The 18,482-nt window shown below is 45.6% G+C and overlaps 3 protein-coding genes across 4 annotated transcripts; 1 reads left to right on the forward strand and 2 right to left on the reverse strand.

The window, feature by feature from the left end:
- Positions 1-707: 707 nt before the first annotated feature.
- On the forward strand, positions 708-5,708 carry LOC111859902 (solute carrier family 51 subunit beta). The gene is made up of 6 exons (XM_072698266.1): positions 708-1,613; positions 1,905-1,963; positions 2,592-2,924; positions 4,263-4,382; positions 4,882-4,972; positions 5,073-5,708. Exons 2-6 carry the CDS (start codon positions 1,927-1,929, stop codon positions 5,284-5,286), a joined length of 795 nt encoding a protein of 264 aa, XP_072554367.1. The 5' UTR covers positions 708-1,613; positions 1,905-1,926; the 3' UTR covers positions 5,287-5,708.
- LOC111859905 (ras-like protein family member 12) lies at positions 5,549-10,142 on the reverse strand. 2 transcript variants are annotated; one of them, XM_023843046.2, is made up of 6 exons: positions 9,195-10,142; positions 8,836-8,933; positions 8,478-8,534; positions 7,853-7,926; positions 7,171-7,361; positions 5,549-6,566 (listed from the first exon to the last, which is right to left on the reverse strand). In XM_023843046.2, exons 2-6 carry the CDS (start codon positions 8,930-8,932, stop codon positions 6,227-6,229), a joined length of 759 nt encoding a protein of 252 aa, XP_023698814.2. In that variant the 5' UTR covers position 8,933; positions 9,195-10,142; the 3' UTR covers positions 5,549-6,226. The 2 variants fall into 2 exon arrangements, with proteins under 2 accessions (XP_023698814.2, XP_023698815.2); XM_023843047.2 differs by lacking the exon at positions 8,478-8,534.
- A 406-nt stretch (positions 10,143-10,548) lies between these two features.
- Positions 10,549-15,679, reverse strand: LOC111859915 (ubiquitin-associated protein 1-like). The gene is made up of 5 exons (XM_023843058.2): positions 15,450-15,679; positions 14,388-15,017; positions 13,039-13,248; positions 11,696-11,797; positions 10,549-11,408 (listed from the first exon to the last, which is right to left on the reverse strand). The coding sequence occupies exons 1-5, from the start codon at positions 15,579-15,581 to the stop codon at positions 11,274-11,276; spliced, it is 1,209 nt and encodes a 402-aa protein (XP_023698826.2). The 5' UTR covers positions 15,582-15,679; the 3' UTR covers positions 10,549-11,273.
- Positions 15,680-18,482: the final 2,803 nt, after the last annotated feature.

Raw genomic sequence — 18,482 nt, forward strand, 5'->3', positions numbered from 1 at the left:
TACATCACCAAGTGCAATGCAAAGCGTCAGATGCAGTGGTGTAATGCACACCGCCACTGAACTCCAGAACAGTGGAGACGTTCTCTGGAGTGTCTAATCATGCTTCTCTATCTGGCAATCCGATGGACGAGTCTGGGTTTGGCAGTTGCCAGGAGAATGGTACTTGCCTGACTGCATTGTGCCAAGTGTACAGTTTGGTGGAGGGGGGATTATGGTGTAGGGTTGTTCAGGGGTTGGGCTTGGCCCCTTAGTTCCAGTGAAAGGAACTCAATGCTGCAGCATTCAAAGCCGTTTTGGGCAATTTCATGCACCCAACTTTGTGAGAACAGTTTGGGGACGGCCCCTTCCTGTTCCAACATGACTGCGCACCAATGTACAAAGCAAGGTCCATAAGGACATGGATGAGTGAGTCTGGTGTAGAGGAACTTGACTGGCTGCACGGAGCCCCGACCTCAACCCGATAGAACACCTTTGGGATGAATTAGAGTGGAGACTGAGAGCCAGAACTTCCAACATCAGTGCCGGACCTCACAAATGCTCTCCTGGAAGAATGGTCAAAAATTCCCACAGACACACTCCTACACCTTGTTGACAGCCTTCACAGAAGAGTTGAAGCTGTTATAGCTGCAAAGGGTGGGCCAGCTCCATATTAAAGCCTATTATTAAGAACGGGATGTCATTAAAGTTCATGTGTTTTTAATGGCACGTGTCCCAATACTTTTGGCAGTATAGTATATCTGCATGAGCTGTGGTCTGTGGAGGCCGACCTGATTATTTTACTTCAGGTTTGTAGGACCTGTCCCTAAAAGATGTTTGGTAACAGTTACCATGGAAGTTTTCTAAGGATTTCATACGAGCCTAATCCACATCCCAGTCCATCTCAGGATGTACAATATGGCCAGTCTGGGATCTAATCTCTTATAAGTAACGTTTCAGTGAAAGGTGGCTTTTTGTCTAGATACTTCGTCTTCACATGTTCTTTAAGGTGGTGACTAACTAATAAATCCAGAATTGTTCTCTGTTCCTGAATATCTCTGGCTGTAGCGTGAGGGTCATTCACCTTTCCTGGTGTGCAGTAATCTCACCATAAAGGAATAAAGTCATCACATCATGCTAGTTAAACGGACACACTCCAGCTTACAGGCACACCTGCATGTTCGCTCCAGTTACTCTTGAAAGGTTTTACTCTAAGGGATCCTTTTCTTAAAAGCCTTAGATCCAGAGTGGATCTAATGAAAGGATGAGCAGAAAGGGACATTTTTTAGAAATGAAGATAGATGTCTCATAAGCAAGAAGCATATTTTGGAAATTTGTGTAACACACCTTTGATCTGTGCCTTGTAACCTAGATGAATCTGAGCTCAGGAATATCCGCAGCCCTTTGAAATGAAAGTTTATTTATTTATTTAGTTCTTGTAATCATTATGTAAGCACTAAGATTGCATTGTCTGTGATCCTTCATTTTGTGATGTTTTTTTTCTTCTCTTCCTTATGAACATGTTGCCAAGTACAATGTTCTCAGGAAGGAGAGAAGTTGTTCCCACCCACAAGAGTCTTAGAAGTCCTCTTCCTGTGAGAAACTTGTCCTGGAGGTAGAAGACTACGAAGAAAGAGGTATGTTTCACTGTACTGGCATTTAGACTGGTAAGACTGTAATGAATATTTGATCTTGAAAAAGAAATTGTTTTTTTTGTTAAATTTCAGACCTGCAGACGGGTTTATATTCTCCTCTGCATACAGATATTTAGATGATATCACAAGCGAAATAAGCACAGAAATAATTTTTGATGGACATACTGAGATGCCTTTCGGTACAGAACCGAACAGGAACGCACTGCACTAGGTCATAGGGCCTCTGTTAGGAAGCAGAACCCAGGCTAAACGGAGCGGACTCCTGTGTTTCAGCCAATCCAGTGAGGCAGACAAGATGATGCTGGAAGGGTTTGTGCTGTTACTGCTACAAGGTAAAAGAAACAGAGGCTTTGGTTAACCACAGAAAGGGAGTGTGTGTGTGTGTGTGTGGGGGGGGGGGGGGTTAAGTATATATTACATTGAAGGGACTAAATGTCCCCACAGTGTGATAAAGACCTGTGACTGCAATCAAAAAAACTAAAAATGCCAAAAGTCTTGTATTTTGTTTGCTTACTTATGGTTAAGGTTAGGGCTGGGTAGGGGTTAAGGGTGTCATAGTTGGGATTAGAGTTTTTCCCATAGAAATGAATGGAGGGTCCCTAGAAAGATATGAATACAAACGTGTGTGTGTGTTTTCTTAATGGTTTTGTAACTGAAAAGTATTAATGGCAACATCGCTTAAGCTCAAAATGTCTCACATTCTGTCTTCTGTCTACTTCTGTCACCATCATCCATCCATTTAATATAACCGTTTATCCTATTTCAGGTTGTGGGGGGGTCCAGAGCCTATTCTGGGGGCTACCGGCACAAAGCAGTATAGAGGACACCAGAGATTTTTAAATAAAGTCTACTTAACATACAGCCTATCCTTTTGATTAATTCAGCTATGTATTACATTATGCTGCAGTGTGTAACGTCGGCATAGCGCGTTTCCATGACAGCACATGTGTCCATATTCAGGGACGGGGGCTTTCGTGATCCGCAGCCCTGTCCCCAGCCCATGCCTGGGGGCCTCCTCTGGGAAGGAGCGGCTGCGCCTGAGGCCGTGTGACCTGGACTCCGATCCTCCATTAGCAGCTGTTCATCTCCTGGTTCGCCGTGGTATGGAGCAGCCCCTGACCACAGAGCCGCCGGGCCCTTGCATCTATGACCCCAAGACCCATGGAAAGCAGAGGCCATCCCCACGGATCTGCCTTGACAGTGCCCTGCCGCTGGCTTCTGACAGCCGGGACGTCACGCTGCCTTCGGGAAAGCTGCTCCTCTGGGAGGCCAAGCTCAGAAAGGAGAATCAGCGTGAGTACTGATCTCCGGACCAGTCACATGATCACATGGCGGTTATGTGGCATGCAGTTCATCGCTGTGCACTTACTCTGTGCACTTATTCAGTTTTCTTTGTGTTTGACTCTGTGCGGATAACTGTGCACTTTGTGTCCATCCCTGTGTATCTCTGTAGTTTCTCTTTCTTGATTTATAAGTTTCATTCTTTATCCCTGTATAGTTAAACTATACAATATGGAAAAAAGTATTGGGACACCTGCCCATTACACCCACAGGAACTTTGATGACGTCCCATTATAAATCCATAGGCATCAGTACAGGGTTGGTCCCCCCTTTGCAGCTATAACAGCTGCCACTCTTCTGGGGAGGCTTTCCACGAGATTGTGGAGTGTGTCTGTGGGAATTTTTGCCCATTCATCCAGAAGAGCATTTGTGAGGTCAGACACTGACGTTAGATGTGAAGGCCTGGCTCACAATCTCCATTCTAGTTCATCCCAAAGGTGTTCGATGGGGCTGAGGTCAGGTTCTGTGGCCAGTCAAATTCTTCCATTCCAGACTCACCCAATCATTCATTCCAGACCCCGCTTTGTTACTTTACGTGGTCTACCACTTCATGGCTGAGTTTCTGTTGTCCCTAAACACTTCCACTTTGCAGTAATACCACTTACAACTGGCTGTGGAATATCTAGCAGGGAAGAAATTTCACAAACTGACTTATTGCAAAGATGGCATCCCATGACAGCACCACACCTGAATTCACTGAGCTTTTCAGAACAACCCATTCTTTGAGAAATGTTTGTAAAACTGACTGCATGGCTAGGTGCCTGATTTTATACACCTGTGACAATGAGTGTGAATGAAATGCTTGAATTCGATGATTAAGGTGTGTTTTCTTTGAAATGTGACTCTGTATTGGTCCCTGTCTAGTTACTGTTTATCTCTTTATATCTTTGTAGTTTCTCAGTCTTTATCTGCAAGTTACACAGTTTATCTCTGTGAAGTTACTCTGTCTGCTTTTTCTGTTTTCCTTGTATACTTACTCTGTGTTGATCTCTGTGTTGTTATCCTGTGTTAGTGCAGCGATATAGAGGGACAATCTCTGACTTTATCTGTAAGGTACACAGTATATCTCTGTGCAGTTACCATCTGCTTTTTCTGTTTTCCTTGTATATTTACCCTGTTGATCTCTGTGTTATTCTGTGTTTGTCCCTCGATATCGCTGCACTATCTCTGACTTTATATGTAAGGTACACAGTATATCTCTGTGCAGTTACAGTGTGTGTATCTCTACATGCTCGTTCTGTGTTCCCATTATGCAGATGCTGGCTCTAACACAGACTCGCTGTATTTCAGGTTACAGAAGGGCTTTTGATAATGGAGATGATTCTGAGGGAGAGTCAGGGGATGCAGACGAAAGCGACCCAACGGAGGAACAGAGGGAGTACTTAAAATGGTATTACCGCACAGAGGACCGTGAGTGCCTTAGGCTTACTAAATTACCAAATACAAACAGCAAACTAGACATTTCCCTGAGAAAAATGTAGTGACTATCTTTAAATACTTTCGGCTTTACAGTATGCTATAGCAGTGTTTACCAGCCCATTCTTTGCGGAGCAAAAACGTGGACTGTCAGGCAGGGAGCTGAGAGGGAGCAAAAACGTGGACTGTCTGGCAGGGAGCTGAGAGGGAGCAAAAACGTGGACTGTCCGGGGCTTCCCCTGGGACCGGGTTGGGATACACTGTACTATAGCCTCATGATACCCTTTAGTCTTCATTTTTTAATGCATAACAAAAGCAATAAGGTGTTAGTGTAAAATCCAGTAGCGGCTCCTTAATGGAGTTCCTTTCCCGAGCCTCTTCACGTCACCAAAAAGAGCCCGACGACATTGACGGTATTAGGGTCATTTAGGATTTCGTAAATATTGGAAGTGCGCTTGCATCTCAGCTTGGCCTCTCTGTGTCTGTGTCGCAGCCTCTTCCTGGAAGTACGCCATGCTGGCTCTGTCCTTTGTAGCCCTCCTGCTGGGCTCTTTACTCTTTGGCCTGGGCATCATGGCTGACAGGTGAGCGGTTAGCGTCCAGCGCTCTGGTGTAGCGTTTCTTCCCAAAATGCACAGGGTAGCCATTTTGGGATGCTGACCCCCCCTCCCAACTCCCTTTCAGGAGCAGGAAGGCCATCGCCATGTACAAGCCTGCCATCCAGCTGTTAGAAATGGAGAAGCTGGACAGTGGGACCCAGAAGAGAGGGACCTCAGATGCTTCACCCCAGGGAGACTGGGCCACAGTCACTGCCCTTGTGAACCGCGATGAGGTAGACAGGATGAAACCAGGAGACATCGTGTTAAAGTGGAAGGACGGCAACGTGTCAGTGCTGTAGCCGGAAACCCAGAGCCCCGGTCCCACTGCCAGGCGACTGCTCCCTCCCAGCTAGGGGATCGGGGGCCTCCTCAGCAGTGCTCCCCAGCCGCTCCTCAGGACCGCCTTCACTGTGACTGCCAAGGACATGCAAAGCAAAGACCACACCTCACTGCACAGCCTGAAGAACAGCTGAGTCACTGCATTGCAGTTCAGGGTCAGGCAATGCTGAACTGGCCAGTCTTTGCAGCAGGGCTGGGGGTATACAGTCACATTGAAGTCAGTCATAAATAATCACCTTTATTTTCCTCATTTTGAATTTACTTTAAATGCTCCTCCAATTAAACAGAATTCTGTTTCCAGCAAGTTTTTCAAATAGAACAAATACCTGAATATAAGATACTTCCCCGTAAATATAATGACAAATAAAGATTAGACAATCAATACATTTCTTTGATAGCTTCTCTACTGAAGATGAAATATTTTATCAATTATATTTTTGGTGTATTTTATATGTGGTCTGCAAAAACAACATGACTTATGCCTGAGACAATCTGAAGAGAATAAAAATGATGAAAATATAAATTAAAAATCCATCCACCAGGGTGAGCGCTGTATATGTAGCACTGACCACTGGCTGAACTGGAACCACAGGCTTTTAAATGGATTAAACTGTAACAGGGTTTCAAACTGTACGATCTTTGCTCTTCCTGTACTTATTGTCCTGGACCACTAGAGGGTACTCAAGAGCTGGTCTTTTGGGGCGTCGCTAACTGCGCATCAGTCCGCAAAGCTGGAGCAAACTACAGTGAAACACTTTGGGTGGTGTGTCTCTGTTCATTCCAGTAGTCTTTTTTTTTTAAATCTCAGTTTTTTATTCGCTGATTCTTTGGCTCGTATGTCCTGTTCCTCAAAGGTAAATGTCATCCATGGTTCTCATCAGCTTTACCCCCCTCCCCAGCTCAGAAGATCCTGAAGCCTTTCAGCAGAGTAAGGGTGGGTGCCCGGCGTTTGCTCTGTGCCCGTGACGACTTGACAGGGACGACCCTGGCACCGGCGGGTGTCGGCGGCTCTGCGAGGCCGGGTCCCAGCGGCAGGGTGGTGGCCAGGCTGGCGGATGGCCTGTCCTCGCTGATAAAGAGGGGGCTTGTGGGCCGACCCCTTTCAGCGTCCCGCCGCGCCTCTCGCACGGCCTCGTGAAACACTCGCTGCACCGAAATGAAGTCCTGGCAGGCGGATACTTCGAAGAACAGGCAGCTGTAGTGGGAGGCCAGGGCGCAGCCGTCGGACTCGCTGACCTGCCTGTGACGGAAAACGGCAGAGCAGGATCCACTGACCACCAGCAACACCGCGGCTGACTGGCCGAGTAGATCACCCACAGGCTTACACACGTGTTCTCACATGGGCCCGCTGATACTCATGTGAGCTTATTGCCCCAGGACCTGTATTAGCTTGTGTAACACCTGTTAGCCTCTTTAGCATGATAATGTAAGTCAGTGTAAGTCAGATAATGTACAGTAACTTTGTAAGTCAGTGTGCACACTTACATTCAAATCGGTTAGGGAACTACATTTATAATGCCCAAAACATTACAAACCATGTTACAAATATATAACATGTAAACTCCACATGCACAAAAGCAAAGGTGGGATTCGAACCCAAACCTCTGGAGCTCTGAGGCAATAGTGCTACTCACTGATATTTACCATGCTGCCTACATAATGTAATATGTTGATATATGCATTGTGTATGTATGTATGTGTGTGTATATATATATATATATAATATACACACACATACATACACTCAATATATTATTGGTATATATGAAGGGACAAAGAGTCAATAAACTGCAATATGACAAAACCCCAAGTTGATGAGTTAGGTCCGGTAGTCCAAAGCTGACCGGTATCGCTCCATGTCCAGCTTGTTCCCCAGCAGGAGGACGGGCAGATCCACCTGCAGCGACTTGGCGTGAGCCGCCACAACGTCTAGGTACCGCTGGCAGCCCTCAAAGGTGCGGCGGTCATCGATGCTGTAGACCACCAGGAAGGCGCCGGCCCAGGTCAGGTATCGCTCACAGTTCACCGGTCCGTCCTGCAGTTTCCAGGCGGGATTTAAAGTGCAGTCAGAGCAACAGAACTTCCCCGTGTGTCAGTAAACCTCTCTGGGTCTCTGAGTTATGTGCAAAGAACAAACTCAAAACAGGTTCTGCTCTGCGGTGAGAAGTGTGACAAAGCTATACAGAGCTTGTGAGTGCAAGAAGCTTTTTAACATTTGTAAAGATTTTTATCCTGTCTATGGTAAAAGAGCTTTATACAGCTGCAGGGATCTACCTTACTCAACGCATTACAGTCCCTAAACATCCATCCACCTTCATATCTGCTTAACCAGTCTATAGGTCACAGTGAGACAGTCTGTCTCAGGATGCCACACCATCACAGGGACAGGGAAACCTACCAGCTTTAATTATAATTAATAAAGATGGTGACTGAGAGAAACCCTATTTTAATAGAACCTGAACTAGACCGGAAACCTAAATTACACTCATGGTCAAACAGATTTCATCTCCCCGATTGTATATGTACCTGGTCAGCAGTGTCCATAACCTTTACAAGAACTGGCTGTTGGTCCACAATCTCTTCCGAACTATATATATCCTCTAAAATACAAATAAGTTAAACAAAAATGTTAACATTTTTAGAAACATCGTTCTCTTTTGTTGTCATATATTTCTAGTTTTCATTTCTAGCTTCATAAGGACTTCTGAAATGTTTAGTTAAATCAATTAAATCAAATCCCCATATTTCTCCCGTCCAATTAGCGTCTAATTAGCTTAAAATGCCTTTTCTGTCTCACCATATGATCTTTATGTCTTTTCATCTGAATTTCTACAATTTTTTTAAACGATCGTTAACACTTCAGACGCAAGGCGAGGCTCAGCGGTAAAACACGCCGTTGTGTTCGTATGTGCGCTCGAGTGCGGCGTTTGATCCAGCCCCGTATCTGCGATCGCCTTGTGCCCCTACCACCCCGGTCCAGCCACCGCCGCACGCCTTTTGGAGATCAAAGCACACTGCGGGTCCCCCAGGGAAGCTCGTTTTGGGGATTGCAACGTTAGATAGACTTTCAAACACACGTGTGAGCACTTTACAGTGTCTTATCTACTGAAGATGAAAGCATTCCTGTCATCTCTTTGGGAGGGAGACTCACCCATGTTAGGGTCATATTCACTGATGAATCGCCTCGTTAGAAACTTCACGGTCAGAGCTGGAGGAGAGACGCTTCCTGTTTACACTGAGCAACGTGACGATGCAGGCGACAATGCGAGCCGCTGTACATTTGAGACCTGCAGGGGCTGCGGGGGCTTCGGGGGCATGAGAATCCCCGCTTTACAAAAGCAAGCGCATTTAAAGCACTGCTCACTCACGCAATGCTTTAGCTGCATATTATGTTTTAATATGTTTATTTTAATATAGATGTTGACTGAAGAAAGACTTTAGAAGACTATAGCGTTTGTTCTCTTGAGAAATCTATTACATAAATGATTAAAAATAGTAAGTTATATTACCTGATTTGCCCGAACCCCGTATTCCTAACACAGCAACATTGCACTCAGCTCGGTCCGGCATAGCGGAGGTCCTAGTTTTCCCAAACATCGAAGACATCCTAGATTATTGGAATGTACAGATATATAAAATAGGTTAGTTCGACGTATAACGTGGTTTACGTGTGCGTTCATAAATTATAAGCTAATAATGGGCACAGTGTTTAATGACTTTACTTATTGTATTGACAAGCACAATATTCTGTGTAAATTGTAAGTATACGCTAACGCACGGCAACTTTGCTCTTTTTAGTTCAGATTTAGGGTTAAAATACGGTTACTGTCTTGCTCCAAATAAAAAAGAATTAATGAACGCTGCTTACCTTCTCACTTCGAACCGCTCATTCGAAAATGCAAATAAATAAAACCTTTTTGGTAGTGTCAAATTCGAATTGGGCTATTCAATTAAATTCCCTCAAACGACAACTGCATTTCCCGTTACATTAATCCGTAATTATATTAATTTAAGAAATGTCCTGATGTGATTCCGAAATTTCTGCGAGCACTTTGCGCCCTTTGAGAGGAGACGGACGTATTTAAAGGGCTGATTTGCTGTTAATGGTGCCGGATGCGTATCTGATTGAATGCCAAGTTCCTTGTGATAAACTCGTCGTTTTTTTCCGAAATATGCATGCAGGGAGACGACCTTCCCTCTCCTCTCATGGGAGGTCTTTTTTAGAGGGATTTATGAATATTGACGGGATACACTAAAAAGCAACAGTTTATATTGCAGCATGCGTAATAAGAAATACTATCGGTTTGATCCCATAACTCATGTTGGATTACAATATTTGTATTTGTCGTGACTGTAGGCACAGCATTACTGTAGTTTTCGGACCACAGCTCGTTAATTTAAGCAGTTTGGAAATTGATGGTAGACAGAGAGATTAATCATTTTCAGTAAAGTAACTACACTATACTTGGATAGAAGTTAACATACACGAAACACGGTGATGTACACATTAGTAAATGTGTTTTGACGTTATATCGTACTTCAATTTAGATGAGGATTACTCTGAACACTACGCGCTTTACTAATAATGAAGATTAATTAAATCAACCGCTACGACCAGCAGCATCGCAGCGCTAATTGATTATCGTGTTTGTTGGATTCTCGGAAATATTGCAGTTTTATTTTAGCTTTGCATAGTATTCACCCTTAACCAGGGGAGTTTCTAGCTATTTCTAGCTAAAGTCCAGGGGTGAAGTCAAGTTTACGTGACTTTTTATTTTATTTTTAAAAAAAGAGGAAGATTGGTGTCACGCCCCGCTCCGTCCGCTCCTAGTGTGTGCCACGCCCCCTCATTATCCACGTGTGCTTCCCCGATTGTGCCCAGCTGTTTCCTGTTTCTTTTGCCTTGTTCTGTGTATATGAGTCCGTGTCTCCCCATGTATGCTAGATCCGGCATTGTATTGTCCGTCGATGTCCGGCTCTTGTGCATTAAACCCAGTTTACCTGAAGTCCTGGCTTGCTCTCCTGCTTCCCTGCTCGTCTCCTTCGCCGATCGTGACAATTGGCGTCGGGGATAAAATACTCTGAGCTAACCTTAAAATACTCCAGGCTATAATCCCAGCCCGGAGTATTCAGGCCTGACTGCCGGACAGCATAGGAACCTCAATATATGTGCCAAACAATACATTTCAAGACAGGGATGTCTGTTCATATTCATTATTTATTTATATTTATTGAAATCGTTTCTTAAGAGGAATTGGAGATTTTTGTTGTTCTGACCCCTAAGGCATATTGAAGCAGAAATGTAATGTAAATGTTAAATGTAATCATGAAATTACCCAAAGTAGCTCTATGATTTACAGATGGCAACTGGGAAAGTAGAATCATCCCAGAATATCTACAATGTCAGCTACGGAAAGTTCCAACTATATCCGACAGCCAAAATGCTGGAAGGATTCAATTTACTAGATTATCAGGAGGCATCAGAGGAGTTTGGACAGTTATGGTTTGCTAAAGAGACAAATTGGTCAGCTGTGATTCATTTTGATTACTTTACCTTGAGCTCAGTTCTCAATTATATATGGTCAATCAAGTAAATGTCAATGAATAAAGCAGGTTATGTGATGAACACCTCATCGTCTGAAGGTTGCTGATCCAAGTTCTAGGAGGGGCTGTCCATATAGACTGTTAGAAAAGGTATTTAACCTGAAATCCTCCAGTAAAATATCCAGCTGTATAAATAAATAAAGTCACATTGAATGAAAGCATCAACTAAATAACCAAATGTGGTCTAAGTATTTTGTTTTAAAATAAACTGCTATTGCTGTGTTGTTCAGCTGTTAACTGTATTGTAATGCATTTGAACCTGGAACCTAAACCTGTTTTTTCAAAGCTTTGAAATACTGCTAGTGGTGGACTCATTTCATGAGTGGATTTGGGTTCTCATCGTTTAGCCTGTTCGTGTCATTAGCTCCTCCAGGGCCCGCTCCCTGTGGTTCTCGTGGACGAGCAATGCCTCTTTGATCACATTCTGCTGGAAGCCCATCTCATTGAACTGGGTGAGGAGATGCAGGAACTCAGCGGCCTGTAGTGGCAACAGGAGAGAAGCAGCAGACCCTGATTAAATCTGTTGGTTTCTTCAGAAAGCAACCATCTGCTGTGGAATGTGGGGAGTTTTGTGGGATGTCATTCAACCCATAAAAACAGCATGTTCAGATGAAGGCTCCTCAGCTTCAATCAGAGACTAGAAAGAAGAGAATCCAGTTGTTGCAATGATCTAGGTGAGACCAAGATTAATGAAACGTGCATGGAAGGAGAACAGCTTGGAAGTGTGATACCACTGGTGGCAGTAAAACCTGAGAGGTGACTCACCTTCGCCTCACAGTTCTGGAACATCTCAAGGGCCTCCTCTACCTGCGTCTCATCGTAGCCCAGTTTGCAGAGACGGTCATGGGCCAGCAGGTAGCTCAGGACCTGGGGATGGGCACATACAAGGGGTGAGAGGAGGGAGGAGCTGCTCTCTGAAGCTGATTTCTCCATAAAGCATCTTTATCTTCATCTTTACTGAAGATCCATTGGTGCAGACCTAACCCCTGTGTTCACTATGGCACTAAAGGTGAATAAATTTAGTCTTACACAGGACTATTTTATTATTTATAATTGTTAACAAAACAAAGTGTGGATGGGTTTGGCTTCTGCGGTGTGGCAATGATGGTGATGTTTGGTAAAGGTCCACTGGAGGAAGTCAGACCTGGTGGTGGGGTGAGATTGTTGACCCCCCCAGCAGAAAACGTAAACTAGGGGAACAGGGTTGGAGTTTAAGTAGAGTTTCCATAAACAGCTGATGCAAGAGGAAATGGATTATAGGGACTAGGTTTGATTAATAATAAAACTTAAGTCAAAACCTGGTGTAAACAGGTTAATGCAGAGAAGCAGATAACTGACTAGACACCTGTGCTGAAGTGACGTAGAGGAAGCGGGGAGGCCTTATTTTAAGAGATCCTCCTCAAACAGGATGCAGTGAAATGGCACTGGCTGCCATGTGTAACTGTACACCACTGAGAGGATGATAGTGACCTAACAGCAGGCTGCGGAGAAGCAGGCACCTGCTGGCTATTTTCATCCACAGGCAGTCAGCAGTAAGTTTGTGAAGATGGAACCGGATGTTTCTTCTTAAGCAACAACCACAGCTGCTTTTAGCGTAGGCCAGGCTGAGGGGCTCGCAGCCGCGTGATGTTACAGTCAGCACACTGACTTTTGTAAGTCTCGTGAAATAAGATAAGATGAACAAACATATGGAAAACGTATCCATGTGACAGGAAACCAAGAATAAGCAGTGGAACACGTCTTTTAGAGGGGGAGATCTCCGGGAGTCCAGCTGCCTCCGAGCTGCCCCCCCCCCCCGGGGTTGTGCTGCTGTGCTGGTAAGAGGGGGCGTTTGCCAACTGGTAGGGGGTCCCATCAGCAAACTAAAACAAATATTGACCAAGTTGTGGTGATCGTAGGCGGTCCAAAAAAGGCAGTCAGGCCTCAATAGGGAGACACTTTCAATCTTCCGGGCAAAAGGGGGCCCCACAGCCCCCCCATGTCCCTGCCTAACTATACTCCATTATCCTCTACTCCATGTCTTATGCACTATAGGGCTACATCAGCAGTGCTCTTCTCACCCTCCGTCAGTGAGGGCAGTACCTCGCACAGACGTGTGCAGCGCTCACCCTCTCGGCACTCTGACGACCCGTCTTCTGCAAGGCGGTGATGGCCGTGTGTAGCGGGTAGCCTTGGTCAGTGATGGCGTCCAGGAGATCCCTCTCATCCTGACTCAGGGCTGACAGCAGCTCCGCCGACGAGTCCGGGAGCGTCGCGTGGGAATCGTGGGCCCGACGCACCGAGCGGGGTGGTGGCAGCCGGGAATAGCGGCTCAGGGACTGCAGAGGAAACAAGGCAGGGTCACGACCCCTGACCTGGAGCTGGGAGCATCCTGGGAACACCGCTGCAGGGCTCAGTTTAAAATCCTCATTATAAATCAAGTTAAATTTCCTCCAGGGAAATAGAAAATGTGGACAAAACTAATTCTAAAGTCTGCTAAAAGCAACTGGTAACATGGCTTTTTTGAATCATTGGAAAGAGGAGCAAAATCAAAGAGATTTTTTAAATGTGTTTGAATATGTCAACAGTTCACATCCCAGGACTGACTGGAGGTAGTAGCCCTAAGACACAGGCCCTCAAGCTGAGTAGTTCCAGAACATTCACCAACTATACAAATGGGTTGAAACATATTACTCTGGATAAACCAATTGAAAAAATCCCCTGAACAGATTTCCTAACACAATAACATTTACAGCTATATTAATCCTAACATTTTCAGTGAGTATCTGTTTTTGGTGATCAACACAGGTTCCTAAGTGTCTGTGATTCACTTCAGGTGCCATGAGGGAGCCAATCAGAGCTGCTGTTACATCAAGTGTTCAGATTTCTGATTGGATGTCAGTGTGCTGAGTGACCTTTCAGGGTTGGGAGTACATCTATACTCTGATGGTCCTGTGTGAATTGAGTTTAATTGACTCATGTCATTGGATGAAAGTTTAGTGGCCATTTGCACTGCTATCTGCCTTGTATGTCAGTTTGCAATTTGGAAAGTTTATTTTAGGGAAATGCACTGCACTATAGTTATACCATAGTAAATACATTCTTGGAGATGCCCATTTGTAGTGATGGACAAATGAAGCTTCGTGAACCATTTGCTGTATTTTCTGACCCCACTAGATGGTGCTCTCTATCCGTAAAAGGGCTCAAAGCATGCTCCAAAGCAAACCAACAGCACCATCTAGTGGGGTCAAAAATACAGCAAATGGTTCATGAAGCTTCATTTGCCCTTCACTACCAATTTGTAGATGTTAAGTGATTTAATTCAAGATATGCAGTTGAATCAGCTGCTTCATTACAAAACAAAGCCTTCCTGAATTTTCCCAATAAATGGCCTTCATGTACCTTTAATAGCCATGCCCTAGGGGTGCAGTTCCAAATGTACCGCAGTGCATTGTGGGTAGCGAAGTCATACCAGTACCGAGGATTTGTACTCTGCGGTTGAGGGCCTGGGTGGTGGCCGGCTCCTGGGCGGAGAGGAACATGGTGGCTGAGGCGTTAGGGAACGTCTGTGGCCCAGTGTGTGTAGCTTCCTCTTGGGGTGCCGCTGGCTCGTGAGCTGCAGGATACTCTCAGTTGGCTGCACGGGCTGCCCGGAGTCCTGGGGGGCCAGTGGGGAGGTGGTCCTGCGCCGGCGGTGCTGGCATGGCGATCTCTGGCGCCGCAGGTGTGGTGAGGAGCTGCGGCGACACTCCCTCGGTGTCCTCGGCCTGTGCCATTGAGCCGCCCTGACCCGTGGAGATGCCCCGTCCTCCTCCGTGGAGGACGACTCGTCATCCTCAGAGTATCCACCCTCACCTTCTGAATCAGAGATGAGCAGCTTGACACGGGGGTGCATGCAGCGGCCTTCAGTGGCCGGCAGGCTGCGGCTCCGCTGGCGCAGCGGCGCCTCCCAGAGGTCGCTCCTGAGTCTGGCCAGGCGGCTCTCCTGTGGGCTGCTGAACATCAGCCAGTACGGAGGACAGGAGGGCCGGGGCTTAGAGGATGACCGTGGGCAGGCCGAGCCCTCCTGGGTCCCAGTCAGCACCCAGTTCTCCAAACAAAACTCATACTGCCGTATGCAAAGAAAACACAAAGACAGACCACGATGAACATCCCTGTACAATAATGCTAATTCTGAGGAAACATCAGGTTAGAGAACAGATTCTGCATCTTCAGATTTCCTGTCATATGTCTTAGATTCAAAATTAGTGTTGTGTTGTGTCTAAATTATTGCTTTGTACCTTGTTTCCTGGGATCAGCCCTAGGATCTCTGTTACATCGGCTAAACGGTCAAGGAAGATACAAAAATGGATTTTATTTCTATTCGTAATAAATGTACAAGTAGTGATGGGCAAAATGATACTTATGAACCATTTCATGTCTCCACTAGCCCTTATTACGACAGCAAACTGAGGTAGAAGCTGCAGGGTTCCTGCCTAGGACTGCACTACAAGATGCAGATAAATCATTCAGCAAACGTAGGCTCTCATGGGGTCCTGACCTTTGTTTCTAGGAGGATCTTCTCACGGTCCAGCGTGGTGAGTTCTGGGGCAGTGACAAGCTCCACTTTGTCCTGGGGACCTTCCAGAGGGCCCAGAGGGATCTTGAAGGGCACCTCATCCAACACATTCATTCTGCTCGCCAGATGGGGTGAGGGAGCACAGTGACTGTTGAGATCCAAAGGGCCTGTTGCAGATGACACAGAGAACAATACAGAATAACGAATTAACCTTCTACCTTCCGCTCCCTGTCGTCCCGTTTAATAGAATGGATTTAATAGTAAATTATGGAGAGTAAATCTTTCCAGGCAGATGTAATAAATTTGTTCCCCTGGTTCTCAGACCCAGTTGCTGGCTAAATTTGTCTCCAGTGTTACGCGACATAAGAGCAGCCTGCAGAGTGGATTAGGGATTATGCCGCCCAAGTACATGGGAGCTGCATGCCACATGCTGGGGGGGCGGTGCTGAACGAGACCCGGGCACAGTGCCCTGGAAGTATCCAGGTGAATCTATGGCAAGCTCTGAGGGTGGCCCCTCCTCATTGCTGCTTAATATGAAGAAGAGCTGATTAAGCGCTGATGCACTGTTTGCAGTGAGATCTCTGAAAATGGTTTTTCCATTTTGATTTTTCATTTCTTCCTTCTCGCTTCTTGTCCACATGCTGTGCAGGAATTCCTCTGGCCAGGCACCACCATGCCTCCCTCGTGATCCACATGCCTTCAGAGATCCTGCTTCTACTACGAACCCCCAGATGTGTTTCAGCAGCTGCTACATACAGCTGGGAGCTCAAATGTGAAGCCAAAACTCTACACGTTACTGCTTGTCTGGGGTTTCTCCTACTTGGTGCTACATATCCTAGTTTATGACAATCTCTGCGAATATAGCATCAATGTTTCTTTTATTATCTAATGACTGCGGCAGACATACAGTTGACTTAACACTTTGGTGAGTTGAGTCACTGATCAGACTCCACAAGACCAGTGCTTTGCCTTACACTCCTGCGCTTGTATGCCCCCTTGTGGATAGTTTCATGCCGCAGTTTCACACTGGTTTAAATCTGACAGCGATCCAGCTATGAATGATTTAAATCCCATGTCATCACAGAAATGCAAAGGAGGTTTGCTGAATGTTCCCCTCACACACCGCACCTGTACAGGAACCTTTGCGTCAACAAAAGACTGCTTACTGCTTTCCAGAAAGGCGAGTCATTCAAGCTAATCTCTCTTAATCCAGTGATGTAACTTGCTAAGATCCAGTGTTTACCCAGCGTTACCCAGCAGGAACGGAAGAGTGATGAAAACGATCATGCAGACGCTGACAAAGAAAAACCTTGGATGAATCATTCAAGGAATACTGAGCAGAATGTGGCTGTGAAAACCAACTTTATCTCACATGGACAGTAAGAAGAACCTGAGAAGGACGATGGACAAACAGTCCAGCCGAAAAGCAGAATAAAATAGGTGCCATACAGCAGCTGGGGACGCGCTGATCACAACCCAGCTAATTTGTCACAGATTCATAGGAAGCTTTAACTCCTAACAGTTTGACTTTAGTTTGCTTCATCTTGCTTCTGAGAACATCACTGAATATACCTGTTACTTCTAATCCAGACCAGGAGGTCTGTGCATTGCTCAGTCAGAATGGCTCAGCAGCCCAAAAGCCCCTATCAGAACCTGTAATAGGAAACATTATAACAGGCAATTAATTCATTAATTCATTCATCTTTTATACTGCTTGTTCTATACAGGGTTTTGTGGAAGTCTGGAGCATTTCCTGGAAACGGAGGGTGCAAGGCAGGGAATAATCCAGGGTGGGGTGTCAGCCTATCGCAGGGCACATTCACACACCATTCACACGTACTGTATAGCAAAGCAGCCTGTTGCTGAATTTAGCCCTGGTGGTGCTGAGAATCTGTACTGTGTTACGGTTTACCCCACTGGGCCTGCTTTCAGCAGCTTGTTACGGCGCTATTTTTGGTCACAGGGGGATTCAAAAGCGCTGAGCTCATGGGAAACGGTGGGGATTTCAGCACAGCCACAGAGATTACACACACGCAGAGGGAACGGGCCGAGCCACACTGCGGAGGGGATCCGCCTTACTGGGGGATGATGGTGCTCTGCAGCCAGATTGAGCTGCACTGGATCCATTTTCTGTTTTGTCGAGTATCATTTAAAACTGTCTGTTCATGAAAAATGTGCTTATTTGAGCAGGAGATTTGATCACAGCCTTATCCAGTTGGTTCAATGCCTTTTTCAAGACAATCACATAAAAAATATAGAATCACACAAAACATAGGGATGGCTGCAAGGATGGTTGTTGATAGTGGTCACATTTGTACACTCAATCACATTGCTACATGAAATCTTGCATCATGGACCTGTTACCAGCTAGTGCGGGAGAACAAGAGCATCCTCTGCTGGTCGAAGAAGAAATGGACAGGGCACCTGCAACTAGGGACTCCCTTGTCCTTAAACGCTGTGATATTGCATTTCTTTTTAATCACTCTTAAAAAACCCGTGTAATACACAAACAGATCTGACCCAGGATCTCTGAACCATTTCTGCATGAAAGTTAAACCCATAATGCTTATGTCATACTCCCAATACACATCAGATTCACCACCGAGTTGATATTTGACTCTGCAGGATAGGACTTTCTGTGATCAGAAGGCTGCTGGTTCAAATCCCCTGGCTGGCAGAGTGATCGTGTCATTTGGCCTTTGATGGGAACCCTAACCCACAGCGGTGCACTCTGCTGCCAAGCTTAGCTCACATCTGGGTCTGTGTGTCTGTGTGCCTCGCAGGACATTAACATGCGATTTGTTAATATCCTGCTCATTCATATTCATCCTGGCAACAGGTTCTAAGCAGAGAAACATCAGTTTCTAGTGCTTCACCTGCTTATAAATCACACTTTAAAGAGTGTTTCCCTGTGACAACTTCCCGCAAATCAGTCATCTTTATCCCATATTTTTTAACAGTAACGAATTACATGCATGTGTGACTGTGTGTACTATTCAACAAAATACAAAATAC

Source organism: Paramormyrops kingsleyae, chromosome 13 (genome assembly GCF_048594095.1).
Source record: "Paramormyrops kingsleyae isolate MSU_618 chromosome 13, PKINGS_0.4, whole genome shotgun sequence".
NCBI lineage: Eukaryota > Metazoa > Chordata > Actinopteri > Osteoglossiformes > Mormyridae > Paramormyrops > Paramormyrops kingsleyae.

Coding starts and splice junctions, on each gene's coding strand:
- LOC111859905 (XM_023843046.2), bottom strand. CDS start 8,932: ATGTCTTCGATGTTTGGGAAAACTAGGACCTCCGCTATGCCGGACCGA. Junction 7,927..8,477: donor TGAATATGACCCTAACATGG/GTGAGTCTCCCT, acceptor TTTGTATTTTAG/AGGATATATATAGTTCGGAA. Junction 7,362..7,852: donor TTATGGACACTGCTGACCAG/GTACATATACAA, acceptor TGGAAACTGCAG/GACGGACCGGTGAACTGTGA.
- LOC111859902 (XM_072698266.1), top strand. CDS start 1,927: ATGATGCTGGAAGGGTTTGTGCTGTTACTGCTACAAG. Junction 4,383..4,881: donor GTATTACCGCACAGAGGACC/GTGAGTGCCTTA, acceptor TCTGTGTCGCAG/CCTCTTCCTGGAAGTACGCC. Junction 4,973..5,072: donor CTGGGCATCATGGCTGACAG/GTGAGCGGTTAG, acceptor ACTCCCTTTCAG/GAGCAGGAAGGCCATCGCCA.
- LOC111859915 (XM_023843058.2), bottom strand. CDS start 15,581: ATGAATGTGTTGGATGAGGTGCCCTTCAAGATCCCTCTGGGCCCTCTG. Junction 13,249..14,387: donor CCGCAGAGTACAAATCCTCG/GTACTGGTATGA, acceptor TTTCCTCTGCAG/TCCCTGAGCCGCTATTCCCG. Junction 11,798..13,038: donor GTCGTCAGAGTGCCGAGAGG/GTGAGCGCTGCA, acceptor GCCCATCCCCAG/GTCCTGAGCTACCTGCTGGC.